The 18,598-nt window shown below is 51.6% G+C and overlaps 3 protein-coding genes across 5 annotated transcripts in view; 2 read left to right on the forward strand and 1 right to left on the reverse strand.

The window, feature by feature from the left end:
• B3gat3 (beta-1,3-glucuronyltransferase 3) overlaps positions 1–4,213 on the forward strand; it is a 7,620-nt gene extending 3,407 nt beyond the window's left edge. Inside the window, exons 3-5 of the mRNA XM_005351918.2 lie at positions 2,840–3,200; positions 3,380–3,670; positions 4,014–4,213. Of these exons, the coding sequence (XP_005351975.1) occupies positions 2,840–3,200; positions 3,380–3,670; positions 4,014–4,112 (751 nt within the window). The 3' untranslated portion in view covers positions 4,113–4,213. The remainder of the gene's footprint in view (positions 1–2,839; positions 3,201–3,379; positions 3,671–4,013) is intronic.
• An 805-nt stretch (positions 4,214–5,018) lies between these two features.
• Rom1 (retinal outer segment membrane protein 1) lies at positions 5,019–6,668 on the reverse strand. The gene is made up of 3 exons (XM_005351919.2): positions 6,067–6,668; positions 5,434–5,680; positions 5,019–5,341 (listed from the first exon to the last, which is right to left on the reverse strand). Exons 1-3 carry the CDS (start codon positions 6,654–6,656, stop codon positions 5,123–5,125), a joined length of 1,056 nt encoding a protein of 351 aa, XP_005351976.1. The 5' UTR covers positions 6,657–6,668; the 3' UTR covers positions 5,019–5,122.
• A 708-nt stretch (positions 6,669–7,376) lies between these two features.
• Eml3 (echinoderm microtubule associated protein like 3) lies at positions 7,377–18,540 on the forward strand. Of its 3 annotated transcripts, none has more exons than XM_026781250.1 (22): positions 7,377–7,442; positions 8,253–8,424; positions 8,497–8,754; positions 8,833–8,946; positions 10,256–10,323; positions 10,465–10,588; positions 10,814–10,984; positions 11,148–11,217; positions 11,304–11,414; positions 11,786–11,881; positions 12,907–13,062; positions 13,200–13,341; positions 13,708–13,859; positions 13,942–14,067; positions 14,149–14,280; positions 14,866–14,933; positions 15,440–15,528; positions 15,600–15,697; positions 15,831–15,918; positions 17,550–17,648; positions 17,891–18,021; positions 18,105–18,540. In XM_026781250.1, exons 1-22 carry the CDS (start codon positions 7,421–7,423, stop codon positions 18,306–18,308), a joined length of 2,691 nt encoding a protein of 896 aa, XP_026637051.1. In that variant the 5' UTR covers positions 7,377–7,420; the 3' UTR covers positions 18,309–18,540. The 3 variants fall into 3 exon arrangements, with proteins under 3 accessions (XP_026637051.1, XP_005351978.1, XP_026637052.1); XM_005351921.2 differs by having other exon boundaries at positions 8,500–8,754; XM_026781251.1 differs by lacking the exon at positions 11,786–11,881.
• The last annotated feature ends 58 nt before the right edge of the window (positions 18,541–18,598 follow it).

Genomic DNA, 18,598 nt, shown 5'->3' on the forward strand with positions numbered 1-18,598 from the left:
CTCGAACTCACAGAGATCCGCCTGCCTCTTCCTCCCTAGTGCTGGGATTAAAGGCGTGCGCCACCACCGCCCGGCTGTGCTTCGTTTTTATTTTTTAACCAGGGACTGCACTAGATGTTTGACTTTTTTTTTTCTTTTCTTTTTTTTTTTTTTTAGTCAAAACCTTGTTTTAGTACTGAGAAGGCCAATTTAGGAGTGTAGTTTGGGACCTGCAGCCACAGAGTCCTGTTAGCGTTAGCATACCTTCCCGGACTCTGGTGACTAAACCACTTAGGCAGCTGTAGACACTGACACTCATACACTTACACAAATCACCAACTCCCAGAGCAGTGAACTGATGAGGAGGAAACCCAGAAGAGGCAAACCACATATTCCAGATCTTTCTTTAAAATAATTTCAGGTTGGACATTCAAAATTAACCAAATAGGGGCTGGAGAGAGGGCTTAGCAGTTAAGAGCACTGGCTGTACTTTGAGAGGTCCCTGGTTCAATTCCCAGCAACCACATGGTGGCTCACAACCATCTATAATGAGATCTGGTGCCCTCTTCTGGCCTTCAAGCATACATGCAGGCAGAACACTGTACACATAATAAATAATGGGTGATCCTTCCAGGCCAGTCAGGGCTCCACAGGGAGATCATGTCTCAAAATGAACAAACAAGTTTCTCATCTGGAGGAAAATGACCAGGACTTTTTTTTTCTTTTTCTTTTCTTTTTTCTTTTTGTTTTTTGTTCGATTGTTTTGTTTTTTGAGACAAGGGTTTCTCTGTGCAGTCCTGGCTGTCCTGGAACTCACTCTGTAGTCCAGGCTGGCCTCAAACTCACAGAGATCCACCTGCCTCTGCCTCCCAAGTGCTGCCACAACCACGCAGTCCTTTAATTTTTTGAGACAATGTTTCACTGTGTAGCCATGGCTGACCTAGAACTTGCTATGTAGACTAGGCTGGCCTTGAACACCTGTGTCTTTGCCTTCCAAGATATAATTGGTTAAAATAGATTAGAATTTGTTATCTTGTTTACTTACTTGCTTTTTATTTTATGAATCTATGTTCCTGCCTGAGTGTAGGTTTGTGCACTGAGAGTGCAGATGCCACAGAGGCCAGAAGAGGGTGGCAGGTCCCCTGGAACTGGAGTTACAGGTGGTTGTGAGATGATGTGGGTATTGGGACTCAACACTGGTCCTCTGTAAGGTCATCAAGTTCTCTTAACTGTTTCTCTGACTAGTTTTTCTTTTCTGTTTTTTAATTTTGAGATAGGGTTTCACATTGACTTGCCTGTAGCTTACTGTATAGACCAGACAGGTCTATATTCACAGAGATCTGCCTGCTTCTGCCCCCTGAATGCTAGGACTAAAGGTCCTAACTTGTTTTTCTAAAATATATCTTTGTCTAGGAGGTATAACATGGTGGCTAAATTTTTTTTTTTTTTTTTTGTTTTTCGAGACAGGGTTTCTCTGTGGTTTTGGAGCCTGTCCTGGAACTAGCTCTTGTAGACCAGGCTGGTCTCGAACTCACAGAGATCCACCTGCCTCTGCCTCCCCAGTGCTGGGATTAAAGGCATGCGCCACCACCACTTGGCCTGTGGTGGCTAAATTCTTGCTTAGCATATGCAAGGCCTTGAGTTCAATACCTAATATTGAAACAAACAAACAAACAAACAAACAAATAATATTGTTGCTAGGGATGATAGCATACTTGTAATCTCAGAATTCAAACAGAGCCAGGAAAGTTGTTGAATTTGAGGCTAGCCTGGGCTAAAGTGTGAGACTTTATCTCAAAAGCCAAAATATTTATAAAACTTATCAAAGCATTCACCTAATTTTATTTTATTTTTATTATTTAGTTACTGGTGATCGAACCATGTACAGGCTAGGAAAATATATTACCACTGAGATGCATTTCCAGCCCTATCCATCTTATTTATTTTTTTGAGACAGGGTCTCTCTCTATCGTCCTGGCTGTCCTGGAACTTGATATATAGACCAGGCTAGCCTCAAACTTCAAAGAGATCTGCCTGCCTCTACCACCCAAGGCTAGGATTAAAGGTATCCATCACTCTGCCCCTCGTTTTTTTCATTTCTTTATTTGTTTATTTATTTATTTTGTTTCTTCAAGACAAGGTTTCTCTGTGTATCCTTGGCTTTCTTAGAACTCTCTGTAGATCAGGCTGGCTTCAAACTCACAGAGATCCACCTGCCTCTGCCTCCCCAAGTGCTGGGATTAAAAGTGTGCACTACCACTGCCCGGCTTATGCCCATCTTCTTAAACCACTTTTCCTTCTGAGTAAACTTGATGCATAGATTAAACCATTTCCCAGCATATTTTACTTGATAAAACAGCGTGCAGGATATGGTATCCCACACAGGGAGGCAGAGATAGGAGGAGCAGGAGTGCAAGGCCATCCTCAAGGCCATCCTCACCAGCACGTGGAGTTTGGGGCCTTAACAACATAAGACTCTGTATTGAAAACTAGAACCAAAATACAAAATTATTCAGACTCAGATCCATCTGATTCCAAATTGTGTGCCCTATAGTCTTGGCCCAGTCTGAGTCCTGAGGTTGAAGTGGGTAATGACCTGGTCTGGAAAGGCAGGGCAGGTGAACATCTGCATGAAATTGACACTTAAGGTAGAGGGAAGCAACGTGGCAGTGTCTTGATGCTCGTGTGAATACCTGAAGCCCTGGGTTCTGTCCCAAATAACACATGCCCACATGCAGAGCTTAGGCACTAGTGGAGAAAAAGCCAGGAGAGATGCTAACTGGCCAGGAGCAGCTGTCATCCTAAGTGCTGTGGGCCAAGGCTGCCTGGCCCCTTCCTTCCTGCATCTCTCCCCCTGCAGGCTGGTACAGAAGGCAGAGCTGGTTCGGCTGTCGCAGACCCTGAGCCTGGTGCCCCGTGTACACTGGGTGCTGGTGGAGGATGCTGAGAGCCCTACCCCGCTGGTCTCGGGGCTGCTGGCTGCCTCTGGTCTCCTCTTCACACACCTGGCTGTCCTAACACCCAAGGCTCAGCGACTTAGGGAAGGTGAACCAGGATGGGTTCGGCCCCGAGGAGTAGAACAGCGCAACAAGGCCCTGGACTGGCTCCGAGGCAGAGGGGGTGCTGTTGGTGGGGAGAAAGACCCACCACCACCAGGGACCCAGGGAGTCGTGTATTTTGCTGACGATGACAACACCTACAGCCGGGAGCTCTTTAAGGAGGTGAGCCCTGGGATGAAGGTGGGAAAAGAGGCCAGCTAGCATCAGCTTCCTTCTTCTTGCTAATGAGTGCAGATGTAGGCTGCTGGGTGCGGGTGGGGAGCAGTAGGGAGAGGGATCAGTGAACAAAGTGGTTCTTTCCCCTGGGCCACAGCTCTCTTTTTTTCTCTCATCTCTATTAGATGCGTTGGACTCGTGGTGTTTCAGTATGGCCTGTGGGACTGGTGGGCGGCCTGCGATTTGAGGGTCCTCAGGTACAGGATGGCCGGGTTGTGGGTTTCCACACAGCATGGGAACCCACCAGACCCTTTCCCCTGGATATGGCGGGCTTTGCTGTTGCCCTGCCCTTGCTGTTGGCTAAGCCCAATGCCCAGTTTGATGCTACTGCACCCCGGGGCTACCTGGAGAGTAGTCTCCTGAGCCATCTCGTGGATCCCAAGGACCTGGAGCCACGGGCTGCCAACTGTACTCAGGTAAGAGGGTGGAGAAGCTGGTTCTGGGATGAGCAGTTAATGGGAGAAGTGGAATTGGTGTTTGAACCAGGATCTCTGGTCTCATCAGCTTTCACTCTGTTGAAAAGACTACTGAGATTCAGGGAAGGCTCCTGCCACTTCATCTTACAGATTCTGTGAACCCTTGTGTATATCAGGGTCGTGAACAACCCCATTTTAGAGGCCGTAAAGTTCCTCCACCCCATACTTCATAGATTATATACCAACTGTGAATGCAGAAGAGGGGGCTGGTGAGATCTGTTCTAGAACACATACCTCAGGGCCCTGGGCATGGCTGGTCCTGACCCTAACCCTTCCTTCACAGGTACTAGTATGGCACACACGGACAGAGAAACCTAAGATGAAGCAGGAGGAGCAGCTGCAGCGGCAGGGCCAGGGCTCAGACCCAGCCATTGAGGTGTGATGGCAGCTTCATCCTGATTTCTACCTTATTTTAGGCACATACCTTGTGGGACTGGGCTCCAGGCCAATCCAGGATGTGGTTTTTTTTTTTTTTTTTTTTTTTTTTAAAAAAAGACCTGACCCCTCAGAACCAGAGGCAGCCCCTCTAACCACAGGGTGTGGCCCAGCTGCTTCCCTCCCTTCCCCCAGCCTGCCATGTGGCACTGCCCACAGGCTAGGGACAAGCAGCTGTTGTGTTGAGCCAGGTCAGCCCCATCTGGGGTGGAGCAGGACAGATGGACTCAGGAGGGAGGGTGGCTAAGGGAACTGGGTAACTTATTGGGGACAAGCATGCACTGGGGTGCTAGAGGAGCTGGGCTGGACCCTCCCCACCTGAGCATGCGGATCCCCTTCCTACCTCTAGAATAAAGAATCTCAACCTGAAGGGCCTCATGTGTCTCTTCAGTGGCAAAGCTCCTTGCTGTGCTCTAATCCCAAGAGATAGCGACAGCTTATTCCTACACAGGCCGATTCCTCCTCTGCACAGACATCATCCCCTAGACAAGAGAGACAGTAGTGGGTTCCATCCACAAACTTTATTGTAGAATCTGTATACTAGCAACAGTCTCCAGTCCATTGGGCATCACTTTCTTGTCACCCTGATCTAGTCTCAGTCTTGGTGGTTCTGGCTGCAAAGGCTGGGCTCCAGGACTCCGGGACTCTTCATTCCAGTCTGTCTCTGACTGTAAACTCCAGACCTTTCCTTCCTCAGCCCTAGTAAAGAATTGTAAATTTGCTGGGTGATGGCGGCTCACACCTTTAATCCCAGCACTTGGGAGGCTGGTGGTGGTGGTGGTGGTGGTGGTGGTGGTGGTGGTGGTGGTGGTGGTGGATCTCTGTGAGTTCAAGGCCAGCCTGGTCCACAGTGTGAGTTCCAAAGCTACACAGAGAAACCCTGTCTCTAAAAACCAAAAAATAAAATAAAAAAGGTAAGTTTTTCATATTTGTCCACTGCCCCCCCACCTCAGGTTACTAGGCCTCAGGTAGATCCTCCTTGGGAGGTTCCTCTTCTGGTGGGGCCTCCTCTGGTGCTGGCTTGTGGGCAGTCCCTCCCTGTAGCCAGGCAGTTTTCAGTATGTCTCTCAGCCCACCAGGAAAAAGATAGCCCTGGGTCTCTCCTTCCCCATCAATGACTCCTTCAAGCCCCTCCAGCGCTGTCTGCAAATACCGCAAGCCGACGAGCACTAGAGCCTGTGAGGAACAAGTGGAGAGAGTGACTGATGGTCAGTGGAACCGGGACCAGAGCTGAAAGTGGAAAGAGATATGGTCCTTGGCTGACTGACCTGGAGCAGGAAGGTGACAGCCAGCGTGCTTCCCAGTGTGCCTGCCAATCCCTGCAGGTGCCCCAGCAGTACCTCATGGCACCCTTGTGCCCAGAGATTTAAGTTGGGTTGCCGAGGATCAAAGAGTGGATGGGCATAGGGGTCAGAGAGTTGGTTTTGCAGGCAAGGCCGGGGTGAGTGGGGGTTGCAACAGGAGAAGGGGACTCCATCAATCAGGTATAAACCTTCCACATTGCTCTGGATCCGGCTGTAAAAACATAGGCCACATAGTTAGATGACTGCAGACAGAGGCCTAGAGGAGCAGCTGAGGGCTGGGGCAGTTGAAAAAAATTACTGTAAAACTTCTACTGAGTGCTTTACTATCCAAGCTCGCTTAATTAATTTATCTCCACAGCTCCGTAAGATAGGAGCCTATCTAGAAGATAAAGACAGGTACAGTTATCTCCATTTTACAGATGAGGAATGGGCCCAGAGTGGTTTGGCAACACGCCTTGGGCAGCACAGCTGATAAACCGAGTTGTAATCCGTTCTCTTTGCTACTGTGTTCTATTTATTGCGTGCCTGAGTGAGAATTTCAAGACTAAGGAGGGAGGCTAGGAAGGGGGAAAAGGAAAAGAGAAGCAAATCACTCACTCAACCACATCTTGGTCACTGGGGTCCAGGTAACGGTTGCTGACCCATTGGACACCAAACCAATCCTTGTAGCCATGGCGTCCGCAGCAGTGGAACCTCAACTGCAACTCATCCATCAGTCGTTTGGCCTGACAGTGTCCAGGCACCTCTGTGTCCTTGTAGTGAGCCAAGGCAGCCTCCAGGCCTTCCTCCAGTCCCTGGTGCAGACTTGCTGGCAAAACCAGGGTTAGCCCCAAGGCAAGGGCCAGCAATCCTCCTCCTGCAGCAGTGCCAGCCACCAGGAGCGGACTCAGGACCCCTCGCCAGGGAGGGTAGCGAGCTGCATCCAGACTCGCCTGGCTGGCTCCTGCACCCCCTAGTCCTGTGCCTAGAGCCATCGCTCCTGCTGCCAGGGCAGTCTGGGGCAGAGCAGGGAATGGACAAGAGGGAGCCAGGAAGGTGCCAAGGTGCCACAGCTGTGCCAGGAGGTGCCCGCTACAGAGGAGGGTGAGGCCACCGGCCAGTGCCAGCAGCCAGGAGAGGAGCCAGAGCCCCTGCGCCAGACGGATGCGGGGTTGGAGGGGCAGCACCACGGGCAGCACCGGCGCCATCTCCCATCTCTGCCCAAGGGAGTGAGGAGCCGTCGGGGCTGGGGATTGGCTAGGGCAGGCAGGATGCTGAGTCAGCCCAGCCTAGCTTCAGCAGGACTAATGCCATCCTGACCCCAATACCCTGGGCATCCTCCCACTCCAGCCTTAATAACCCTCTGCTAGCCCCAATTCAGGATGCCTTAGTCTTGCCCTTTAGGAAAGGCCCCGCCCCCAGGCAGAAAGCCCATTTCGTGACCCCGCCCTGGCCTTTCGCGGAAGTGAGAGTTTGGTACGCCCGGCTCCGGGTTTAGTAGAGACCCAGACCTCAGGCCCTGCGTCCCCTCCCAAGTCCTCTGGGAGCCTGGGGCCCGGAAGCCCGGCTAGAGCCTAGCGGGGTGAGAGGTCAACCGTGTGTCCCCGCCCCCGGCCAGAGCCTGGGGGGGGCCGGACAGGGAAGGGTTACCTGGCGGCCCGCCCCCCCCCAGGCCCGCCCCCGTCCCGCGCTTGCTGGCTACTCCGGGTCCCGCGCCTGTTTGTGCTGCGGCGCTGGGGCTCGGGTCTGCCCTGTCACCGCACCCCGGGGAACCCACCCCCCGGAGAGTAGCAGGCCCGGGTTTCACAGCGCCCCCTCCAAGCCTTGTCCCCTGCGCCCGACAGCGCCCCCCGGGGGTGGCACGGCATCCCTCTGCGCGCGCGCCCGGGGTGCTTCCTTCCCCTCTCCCCAGCCATGGCCCCCGCGGCTTAGACGCCTCCGCCGCTGCCGCTCTGAGCAACGCGGGGGCCGGATGGACGGGGCTGCGGGGCCCGGTGAGTATGGGGCGGGGCGGACGGCGTGGCCCGGATTCCGGGAGCGCCAGCCCGACGGGCACTGCCAGTGCTGGACGGCTGTCTAGTGGCGTGCCCGCGTGCTCTTGAACCCCAGGGGCTCTGAGCATCCTCCTTGGTTCTTTAGGTTGTCCGACTCTAGTTCCTCAGAACCTCCTACTGTCACTTCGGACTTCCTTAATGTCATTCTACTTCTTGGTTCTCTAAGTTTCCCTGACCGCTGTGTCACTCTGGGCCTCTTCCCCGGGAATTCCGGCTCTTTTTATTTCTGACTCCCACAGTTACATTGGGATGTACACTGTAAATGCTCTCCGTTGTTACTCTGTACGGTCACCAGATCTCGTTCCTTACACCTTAGCCGCACAGTCTGACTTTACTGCCCTGTCCACTTTCTAGCTTGTTGACGGTGCTTGCTGGTGGGATGAGGGGGCTGTAGTTCCTCACCCGTTTTGCTCTTGCATCTCTCTCTGGCTCCCACGTACTTTGGCAGTATTCCATACCCCTCCACCCCGCCCCCACCCCGTATTCCATGGTACTCCCTGTCTTTGCGGAGGCTGGGGTAGCAGCAGGAAGGGAGTTTTGCCAGGCTCATTGCATGCCCTGCTAGGAGGAGGAGGCTCTTGATCCTCTACCATCCGTCTTTCCCCCTCTGGATAAGCCTACAAATTTTGGACTGCTTGAAAGTGGGTAGTCCTATTGAATGGTTAGGTTATAAAGTTGGGCAGGAGGACAGAACCCCCTTAATTGTCCAGGTAGTGGCACTTTTCGGAGTGTTTGTTGCCCCTTCTCCAGGTGAGGGCCCTGCTCATGAGACCCTGCAGACCTTGAGCCAGAGGCTTCGGGTGCAGGAAGAAGAGATGGAGCTGGTAAAGGCAGCCCTAGCAGAAGCCCTTCGCCTGCTGCGGCTGCATGGCCCCTCCACCTCCCTGCAGGACTCTGGTATACCGGCTTCGACAAGGGACAGGTATGCATGTCAGTACACTCATTATCCCTTCCTGGAAACTTGGGGCATTAGCTTGATTTGCTGTCTCCTCAGCAGCATTACGGCTCCTCCAGGATTGCCACCTACATGCAGCCCTTCCTTGGTGAGCCGAGGCACCCAGACAGAGGGAAAACTGGAGATGGAGCCATCTTCTGGACCGCCTGGCCTGAGCAATGGGCCTCCAGCTCTTCAAGGGGGCAGTGAGGAGCCCAGTGGGACCCAGTCTGAAGGATGCAGCAGCAGCAGTGGGGCAGGCTCTCCTGGTCCGCCAGGGGTCCTTAGGCCTGTGCAGCCCCTTCAGCGTTCTGACACGTAGGTGTCCTGTGGTGGGAAGTCTGAGAAGCAGGACTGTAGGGCTTGCTCTTCCACTTTTTCATTCTGCCCCAGCAGGCCACGAAGAAATTCCTCCTCTTCCTCATCCCCCTCAGAGCGGCCCAGGCAGAAACTCTCTAGGAAGGCAGCTTCCTCCGCGAACCTGCTATTGCGGTCAGGGAGCACAGAGAGGTGTGTAAGCCTTCCTTTCCCTCCTCAACTTGCTGTACCCCAGGCTCAGTTTCTTGACTTTCTCCCTTCCTGGGTGGGGTGGGTGATCTCATTACCCAACAGGAAGAAAGAAACAAAGCATTCCTTGGGACTCCTGTAGTGTTCTGGGCACTGTGCTAAAACTCTCCTCCATGTCATTCAAGCCCTATAGCATCTTCGGTGGGTAGGTGGTCTTCTGTGCTCCCCACTGACCAGGTGAATGAAGCAGCACAGTGGGTAATCAGGTGCCCGAGGTCACAGATTCAAGCTCTGAACCCAATTTTTCCTGATTCTCGTTCTGCTAACTTTTTTTTTTTTTTTTTTTTTTTTTTTTTTTTTTTTTTGTTTTTCGAGACAGGGTTTCTCTGCGGCTTTGGAGCCTGTCCTGGAACTAGCTCTGTAGACCAGGCTGGTCTCGAACTCAGAGATCCGCCTGCCTCTGCCTCCCGAGTGCTGGGATTAAAGGCGTGCGCCACCACCGCCCGGCTCTGCTAACTTTTTTGTATCACAACATAACTTTCAAAATTCTAGGAGCTCTAAGTTCCCATGACATCTTATTTAATTGAGACAGGTTTTCACGCTGTAGCCTAAATTCACTTTGTTGCCCAGGCCTGCCTAAAAGGCATGGTAGTCCTCCTTTCTCGGCCTCTGGAGTGTTGGGAAGAGAGAGACCTGGCAGCTCTGGTGATTCTTCACAGACGGCTGTTCTCAGCACATCAGCTGATTCCCCTCTTGCTACGAAGTTCTGCCATTCCTCTGCCACTCCTGTACCACAGGGCAACATCCCAGAGCCAGGAAGTGTTCTTAGTGATCCTGAAGGTTTACTCTAGCCTTGTCACTTTCTTGGCTGTGTCAGCTCATCATCCAATGACAGTGACCTCTGGGGTTCATGTGTTATTCCCTTTGGGAGACTTTGCCCACCTCCCAGATTCCTGAAAGGTAGGACAGGTGTGCTCTGCTTTCACTTTGGCCCATTTTACAAATATGGGAATAAAAAGGTCAGAAGAGGCCTAGAAGAAAGGGCACAGGCTACATGTTTTATGGTCCCATTCTCTCATCTTTATATTGCTTTTTCTTTCTTCTTTCCTTTTCTCCTCCATCTCTTTCCTTCTTCTTTCTCTCCCTCTCTCACTTCTTCCTTTGGAACTAAAAGTCCCTCTAGAGAGCTCTGCGGCTCTGACAGTGGCCCCACACCAGCAGGCTGACTGGGATGAACCTATCAGTATCACCCCACCCACCTCAGGTGTTGGGACTTGATCCTAGTCTTTACACTTTTGCCTTTTCCCAATAGCCGTGGGAGCAAAGACCCCCTCTCCAGCCCTGGGGGTCCTGGATCTCGGAGAAGCAATTATAATTTGGGTATGTACAGAGAGGCAGAGGGAGGAACTTGGATGATGGAATTAGGGTTTGGGCAATAGCCCTAGGAGCTACTTTGGGGGGACCTGTCAGGTATGGTGGGTCTTCTGGAAGGGAGGCTTACATCTCTGCTTGTCTCTGTAGAAGGCATTTCAGTGAAGATGTTCCTTCGTGGCCGCCCCATCACCATGTACATTCCATCTGGCATCCGAAGTCTTGAGGAGCTACCCAGTGGCCCACCCCCAGAGACCCTCAGCCTTGACTGGGTGTATCCTATCCCTTCAGGTTCCATGGGATCCACCCCATCCCACTAGGGGTCCCCCTTCCTTTATAGTTTCTTTCTGTGTCCGTGGGGACAGGGAGTCCTCTGAACCATCCCGTCCACCCTGCTGTGGATGATAATGTCCAGCAGCGGCTTTGCCATTTCCGTGCTTCACCCTTTTCCCTCCTGTCTTTGGTCTGGTCCTTTCCTTGACCATGATCCCCAACACAGTTATGGGTACAGGGGCCGTGACTCTCGCTCTAATCTGTTTGTGCTGCGCTCTGGGGAGGTGGTCTACTTTATTGCCTGTGTAGTGGTGCTGTACCGGCCTGGGGGAGGCCCAGGGGGTCCTGGAGGTGGCGGCCAGAGACATTACCGGGGTCACACAGATTGCGTTCGATGGTAAGGGTCTTGGGGTTTGGGACTGGTGGGCTTGACAGGAAGAGGGTCTGGCTGGGGGTGAAAAGGCAGAAAAGAGAGTTCCTTTGCTGCTTCTTAAGCAAGGAGAAGGTGTCTTGGGTGGTCTTGAGAGACCCCTGCCTAGAGTTCTCCTCCCTCTGCTTAGCCTTGCTGTTCACCCTGATGGTGTTCGTGTAGCCTCAGGACAGACAGCTGGAGTAGACAAGGATGGGAAGGTAAGATCAAGTCAGAATATCAAGCAGCCAGGATGACCTTACAGACCAGTTTTTCTTCAGAGTTCTGATCCCTTCTCTTCCATTAGCCCTTGCAGCCTGTGGTTCACATCTGGGACTCAGAGACGCTCCTAAAGCTGCAGGAGATTGGACTGGGTGCCTTTGAACGTGGTGTGGGGGCCTTGGCCTTTTCAGCAGTGGTGAGCTGTGCACAAAGCTTCCAGATCCCTATTTATTTGTTTTTTGAAGCAAGCAGGGTCTCGCGTATCTTAGGCTGGCCTCTAACTCAATATGTAGATGAGGGTGTCTTTGAACTCTTGATCCTTCTACCTCTAGCCTCTACCCGGCAAGTGCCATGAAGTGTGCCACCCTGTCTGTCTAGATCCTTCTTCTTGCTTAAGACACCACTCTTTCATTTTACCAGGAAGCCTGGGGGGAGCTCTGGTGTCCCGGGCTCGCTCATCCAACCTGTTCTCTTGAGAAAGACACCTATCAACTTCCTCTGCCTTCCCAATCTGTCTAATGTTTGGGATGTCCAGACCTCCAGAGCTCTGTTGTGTCCCCTCCCCAGGATCAGGGTGCTTTTCTTTGTGTGGTGGATGATTCCAATGAGCATATGCTGTCTGTATGGGATTGCAACCGGGGAGTGAAGCTGGCTGAGATCAAGGTGAGGAGCCCAGGTGACTTAATAGGTTCGGAATCTGGGTTTGGGAATGGTGGAATGCAGACAGTTCCAGACTTACTTATACATATACTTCCTTTCTGATTAGTGCTTCTCAGTTCTCTCAGCTTTTGTTTCTTAATCTGTGAATTGGGAACTACAGGAGTTATAATTGGGAATATAGTTTTTAAGGGATCAGTTTTTTTTCCTTTGCAATGTTGAGGGTCAAACCAGGGCCTTGAGTACTCCAGGCAAGCATTCTACCACTGCCCCACACCTCCAGGCTTCTACCAGAGCCTTGAAAGAATAATTATCCTGGGCCGCAGGGCTTTTGTAGACCAGCTGCCAGGGTGCAGATTGGGTTAAAAAGTGTTGGTGGCACAAGCCTGTCATATCAGCTACTCCGAAGACCGCAAGAGGAAAGAGGGCTGGGGGTCTAGCCCAGAAGTAGAGTGTTTACCTAGCACACACAAGGCCCTAAGTTCAATCACTCTCAGCACTGTAATACAAATAAATTGAAGAGTCAAGAGCTGGGTGTAGTGGTTCATGCCTGTAATTCCAGCACTTGAAAAGCTCAAGTGGGATCACTGAGAGTTCTAGGCCAGGCTGCTCTATAGAGTAAGAAGTTGTCTCAACAAACAGAAAAAAAAAAAAGCCACTGGTGGTGCATATGTTTAAACTTAGCACTTGGAGGCAGGAGGATAAGGAGTTCAAAGTTCATCATCAGCTGGCTACATTGGTAGCTCCAGGACAACCAGAGGTACATGAGACTCTGTCACAAGAAACAAAACAGAACCAAATGCCAGGTATGGTGGCACACACCTTTAATTCCTGCACTTGGGAGGCAAAGGCAGGAGGTTCTCTGAGTTTGAGGCCAGCCTGGTCTACAAAGTGAGTTCCAAGTCAGCCAGGACTACACCGAGAAACCCTGTGTCTAAAAACAAAACAGAGCAGACAAAAAATTGAAGCGTCAAAGACAAGGAGTGTCTCAGGACATAGGGTGACTGACTCAAGTGTCTTCCTTTCTTCAGAGCACGAATGACTCAGTCCTGGCTGTGGGCTTCAGCCCTCGTGACAGCAGCTGTATTGTCACCAGTGGAAAATCGCATGTTCACTTTTGGAGCTGGAGTAGTGGAGCAGGGGTTCCTGGGAATGGGACCCTTGCCCGGAAACAGGGTGTTTTTGGGGTGAGGTGTGGATGGGTGAGGTGGTGGGGAGGGAAGTGGGACTGGGTACTATAACTCCAATGTGCCCCAGCACCCCCAACTGTCCTGTGATCTGGTGTTTGCCTTTCCCTTTGACCTCTGATCTATGCCTCCTCCAGAAATACAAGAAACCCAAGTTTATCTCTTGCTTTGTCTTCCTCCCTGATGGGAACATTCTCACTGGAGACTCCGAGGGGAACATTCTCACTTGGGGGCGGAGTGTCTCTGATTCCAAGACCCCAGGCAGGGGTGGGGCCAAAGGTATGTGATTGGGGGTAGCATCTAGGATGTTGGTATCTCAGAAATTCAGTAGGAACAGAGTAGAGAGTTTCCCAAATTTTCATCTTCAGAACTGATGAACTCTCTGGGGGGCTAGTCTAGAAGGGTGGGGAACCATATGGTAAAGGAGAGAAGGCTAGGGACTTGAGTTTGTCAGATCTCAAATTCAAAGTTCAGTTTTGCCACTATTACTGTGGGCTGAATTGGCAGCCATTAAGCTTAGCGAGTCTTCTGTAGGTGCTCATAGCTAGGAGATACGTGTTATCCTGTGTTGTGATGGTCTGAGCTGCCCTTTCCCTATTTCCCTGAACTCTTAAGAGCATGACTTACCTAGGGTTTTACCAACAGAGACCTACACAATCGTGGCCCAGGTGCACGCTCATGAGGGTTCCATCTTTGCTCTTTGTCTCCGACGGGACGGGACAGTGCTTAGTGGTGGCGGGCGGGACCGACGGCTGGTACAGTGGGGGCCTGGGTTGGTGGCCCTCCAGGAGGCTGAGGTGAGAGATTGGCTGAGGTCAAGGAAGGGAGGCGGGAAAGGAATGGTTAGTGTGCTTTTGACATCCTCTTATTACTCTGTAGATTCCAGAACACTTTGGAGCTGTGAGGGCCATTGCTGAAGGGCTTGGCTCTGAGCTGCTGGTGGGAACCACGAAGAATGCGTTACTGAGGGGAGACCTGGCTCAGGGCTTCTCCCCTGTTATTCAGGTTAGGGAGCCAAAAGCCAGGGAAAGAAGTAGGGAAGGGAGTTGGGGAAGAGCAGTGGTAACAAACATTGTTCTGGTGCAGGGCCACACTGATGAGCTGTGGGGACTTTGTACACATCCCTCCCAGAACCGCTTCCTTACCTGCGGCCATGACCGGCAGCTCTGCCTGTGGGATGGGGAAGGCCATGCTCTGGCCTGGAGCATGGACTTAAAGGTAGAGTCAGCTGCTCTTGGTCCACCATGCTACACCTGTTCTTACTCCCTAACATTGCCTTTCCTCCTACATTTGGAAGAACCAGTTATGTTATGGTTATCGGCTATTCCAGCAGAAATTCTGTACAGACTGGTAAAAGTGATGCCTTGTGCTACCTGGGCATTGCTGTTGCCCCAGACCTCATCTTCATTCAGCAACTAAGTAAGTTTATCTGTAGCACAGCTAAGTGGTCCAGTGTCTTTTCCTTACGAGGGTCCAAGAGGCCTGTCTGTCCCAGGTCTCCCAAACCCCTCTTTTCCAGTTGCCTTGGGAGGATCCTTTGAAGTTATTAAGTTGACAAGGTGTCCATCCAACTTTATTAAACTTATTTTAAACTAGCATTTGTCTACATAATTTTGAGTGTGACCAGGCCCTTTTCTCCACCAACTCCAAGCCCCCCGTTCTCTGCACCCTCACATCTCTAGTAATCACCCTTACACTTCTGTGTGTATTCTCTCTCCTCTCCATCCTGTGCCTGTTGCCTCTCCCCTGTCTCACAGGCCCCTTATAAAAGCATTTTCCTAAATGTACCTTCTCTTTTCCCAGGAGACGGGTCTGTGTGCTGACTTCCACCCAAGTGGGGCAGTTGTGGTTGTAGGACTGAACACAGGGAGGTGAGAACACCATGTCTCTGAAGAAAAGCAGGAAGGTCTGGGAAGGGTTCTTGGTAACAGGAGAAGGGACAAGGTGACCAAGGCTAACTTAAGTGTTGAACCTTTTTTTCGGGGGGTGCTTCTCTGTAGCCCAGGCCTCCCCTCTCCTGCTGTCACCAAGCCTTCCTCAGCTATATTCTTGTGTTTGGGAGCAGAATGGGATGTCAGCCCAGGATGGGGAAGCAGTGGGACTCGGAGGGGTGGGTGTGGGTGGGCAAACAGGGAAGTGACAGGCTTACCGACTCCACAAAGATTTTGTGGTAGGCCTGGTCTGTAGTTTTTGACTTCTTTTCCAGGAGGCATCAGAAACCCTCCCTCAGCTTCTCTCTGCCCTTAGCCTCTTCCCATTCCCCAGCAATGGTGCCCTCTCCAGACATCACAGCCTTCTTGAAGTTCTCTGTCTCATCCTAACTCCTTGCCTAGGGTCTCACATCCTGCCCTCTCGCTTCCCCCCTTCTCCCTTTCAGGTGGTTGGTTTTGGACACAGAGACCAGAGAGATTGTGTCTGATGTCACTGATGGCAATGAACAGCTCTCAGTTGTCCGGTACAGCCCAGGTGGGAGCCACCCCCGCCCTGGACTTGGATCCTGCTCTGGCTCTTCTGTGTCTGAATAACTCTCTTTGTAGATGGGTTGTACCTGGCGATTGGTTCCCATGACAACATGATCTACATCTATAGCGTTTCCAGTTGTGGTACTAAGGCCAGCCGCTTTGGCAGATGTATGGTAAGGACGCTAGGGTGGAAGGAAGGTGGGGTTTGTTAATTGTGCACAGTAACTGGGGTCTGATGCATTAAGGGCTAGTCTGGAGATGGGAAATGGTAGCTATCTTGTCAAATTCTTGACTCTTGTTCCCCAGGGACACTCCAGTTTTATCACTCACCTTGACTGGTCCAAGGATGGCAATTTCATCATGTCCAATTCTGGGGACTATGAGATTCTTTACTGTGAGTGGCAGGGTGATGGGGATAATTGAAATGTGTGTTTGTGTTTTTGTTTTATTTGGTTTGGTTTGTATCAGATGGCCTGGAATTCTCTGTGTGGCCCTTGCTGCCTTTACATCTGTCGCCCTCCTAGTGACTGTGGATGAGGGTCTGACAAGAGGCTCCTAGTCAGGGGGAATGGTGGTATTGGAGGCGTATCAAACAGAGGGGCAGATATGGAGAACTGTACACATAGGACAGAGCCTGGGACTAGGTGAACAACAGTTTCACCATGTCTTCTTTACATAAGAATGGCCAGTTGGCCAGTTATGGTGGCACATGCCTTTTATCGGGGAGCTTCAGAGACAGAGGAATCTCTATGAGTTCCAGGCCAGCCAAGGCAACTTAGCAAGACCCTGTCTCAAAAACAAAACAAAAAGCCTGGCATTAGGGACACACACATTTAGTCTCCAGCAGTCAACAGATAGCTCTCTGAGTTTGGGGCCAGCCTAGCCTATAGTATGAGTTCTGGGACAGCCAGGGCTACAAAGAGAAAACCTGACTTGAAAAACCAAAAACAAACAAACAAACAAACAAAAAAAACCCACCCTCCCCCACCACACAAACCTTCACCAATGCCAGGTGATGGTGGTGCTCACCTTTAATCCCAGCACTTGAGAGGCAGAGGCAGGTGAATCTCAGGAACAATGCAGTAAGAAAAGATTGTCTTCCTGTAGTTTCTCAGGGCAGGTGTGAAGGGGCTAACTTATTGAGGAAGGAAAACTGATGGAAACTGTTAGAAATTATCCAGAGGTTGAGGCAGGAGGGTGGGGAGTTCCAGGCATGTCTATGCTAGTCTCTCTCTCTTTTCTTTTTTTTTTGGTTTTTCGAGACAGGGTTTCTCTGTGGCTTTGGAGCCTGTCCTGGATCTAGCTCTGTAGACCAGGCTGGTCTCGAACCCACAGAGATCCGCCTGCCTCTGCCTCCCGAGTGCTGGGATTAAAGGCGTGCGCCACCATCGCCTGGCTCTCTCTCTCTTTTCAAGACAGGGTTTCCTCTATATTACCCTGGCTGTCCTGGAACTCAGTTTGTAGAGCAAGGTGGCCTCCAATTCAGAGATCTGTCTGCCTCTTAAGGTGTGAGCCACCATGCCAGGTTTAGACTATTTTTTTTTTGTTTGTTTTTTGAGACAAGGTTTGTGTGTGTGTAATCTTTGTCCTTGGCTATTCTAGAACTGGCTCTGAAAGCTGGGCAATGGTGGCACACGCCTTTGATCCCAGCATTTAGGAGGCAGAGGCAGGCAGATCTCTGTGAGTTTGAGGCCAACCTGGTCTATAAGAGCTAGTTCCAGTGACAGGCTCCAAAGCCACAAAGAAGCCCTGTGTCAAAAAAAAAAAAAAAAAAAAAAAAAGCTAGCTCTGTAGACCAGGCTGGCCTGGAACTCAAAGACATCCACCTGCCTCTGCCTGCTGAGTGTTGGAATTAAACGGGCGTACCACCACCAGGCTGGGCTTTACACTGTTTTAAAGCCAAACCAAATCAAACAACTTTAGTGAGACTCAGTAAACACAAAGTGAGGTTCATAATGGCTGGCTGGTTATGCCTGTGATCAGGTCACGGTCACTACTGAGCTGGTTGGGACAATTTCTACCTAGGGGACGTGGCTGGAGGCTGCAAACTACTAAGGAATCGCTATGAGAGCAGAGACCGGGAGTGGGCTACCTACACCTGTGTGTTGGGCTTCCACGTCTACGGTGAGCAGTGAAGCCAGCTCGCAGAAACCTTTAGGAGGGCTAGGGAAACAAGGTGGAACCAGTTCTGGGATCAGATGTTGGGTGTGTGTCAAGTGTCACAGGGTGGGCATCAGAGTGGCAAATACAGGCCAAAAGGATCTTTGGCTCTTGGGACTGGGAAGGACTGTCGAGTGGAAACCCTAAACACTGTAGCTCTCTACTGTGGGAAGCGTCCTAGTGGCTGAGGCTACCTGTTGTATTAGGTGTGTGGCCTGATGGCTCTGATGGGACAGACATCAACTCCCTATGCCGCTCCCACAATGAACGTGTGGTGGCTGTAGCGGACGACTTCTGCAAAGTGCACCTTTTCCAGTATCCGTGTGCTCGAGCCAAGGTGAGGCCTTAGGGGACCGTTGGGTCCAGGTGGGTAGGCATGGGATCTTGCCACTGCTGCAACTGACTTTTTTTCTGGTCCAGGCGCCAAGTCGTATGTACTCAGGCCACGGCAGCCACGTGACTAGCGTCCGGTTCACGCATGACGATTCGTACCTCGTCTCCCTAGGTGGCAAGGATGCCAGCATCTTTCAGTGGCGTGTGTTGGGCGCTGGGGGCTCTGGGCCCACTCCTGCCACGCCTTCTAGAACTCCCTCTCTATCCCCCGCCTCCTCCCTGGACGTGTGATCAATGCTGGATGGTCTTGTCCTTCTGGTACTGTGGCCTTGTCCCGCCGTGGCCAAAACTCCTAGGACCAAGGGCAGTCCTTTTCCTGGGCTGGCTTTTTCTTTAACTTCAGTACATTCCCAATCGCGCATTTTCCTGGAGGGGCGAACCGCTCCATTGCAACACGATAATGACTTGCTGGCTGAGCCGGGCAACCCTTTGCCTGGTGAGGGGCAATAAAAAGAAAAAAAAAAGTCACCGCCTGGTGTTTTGTGGCGTGCGATGGGTACCTCAGGGGCCCAGTGGGTTGG

This window comes from Microtus ochrogaster, chromosome 8 (assembly GCF_000317375.1).
Source record: "Microtus ochrogaster isolate Prairie Vole_2 chromosome 8, MicOch1.0, whole genome shotgun sequence".
Classification (NCBI taxonomy): domain Eukaryota; kingdom Metazoa; phylum Chordata; class Mammalia; order Rodentia; family Cricetidae; genus Microtus; species Microtus ochrogaster.

Coding starts and splice junctions, on each gene's coding strand:
- Rom1 (XM_005351919.2), bottom strand. CDS start 6,656: ATGGCGCCGGTGCTGCCCGTGGTGCTGCCCCTCCAACCCCGCATCCGT. Junction 5,681..6,066: donor AGTGACCAAGATGTGGTTGA/GTGAGTGATTTG, acceptor ATGTTTTTACAG/CCGGATCCAGAGCAATGTGG. Junction 5,342..5,433: donor CTGTCACCTTCCTGCTCCAG/GTCAGTCAGCCA, acceptor TGTTCCTCACAG/GCTCTAGTGCTCGTCGGCTT.
- Eml3 (XM_026781250.1), top strand. CDS start 7,421: ATGGACGGGGCTGCGGGGCCCG. Junction 7,443..8,252: donor GGACGGGGCTGCGGGGCCCG/GTGAGTATGGGG, acceptor CCCCTTCTCCAG/GTGAGGGCCCTGCTCATGAG. Junction 15,919..17,549: donor GGACTATGAGATTCTTTACT/GTGAGTGGCAGG, acceptor ATTTCTACCTAG/GGGACGTGGCTGGAGGCTGC.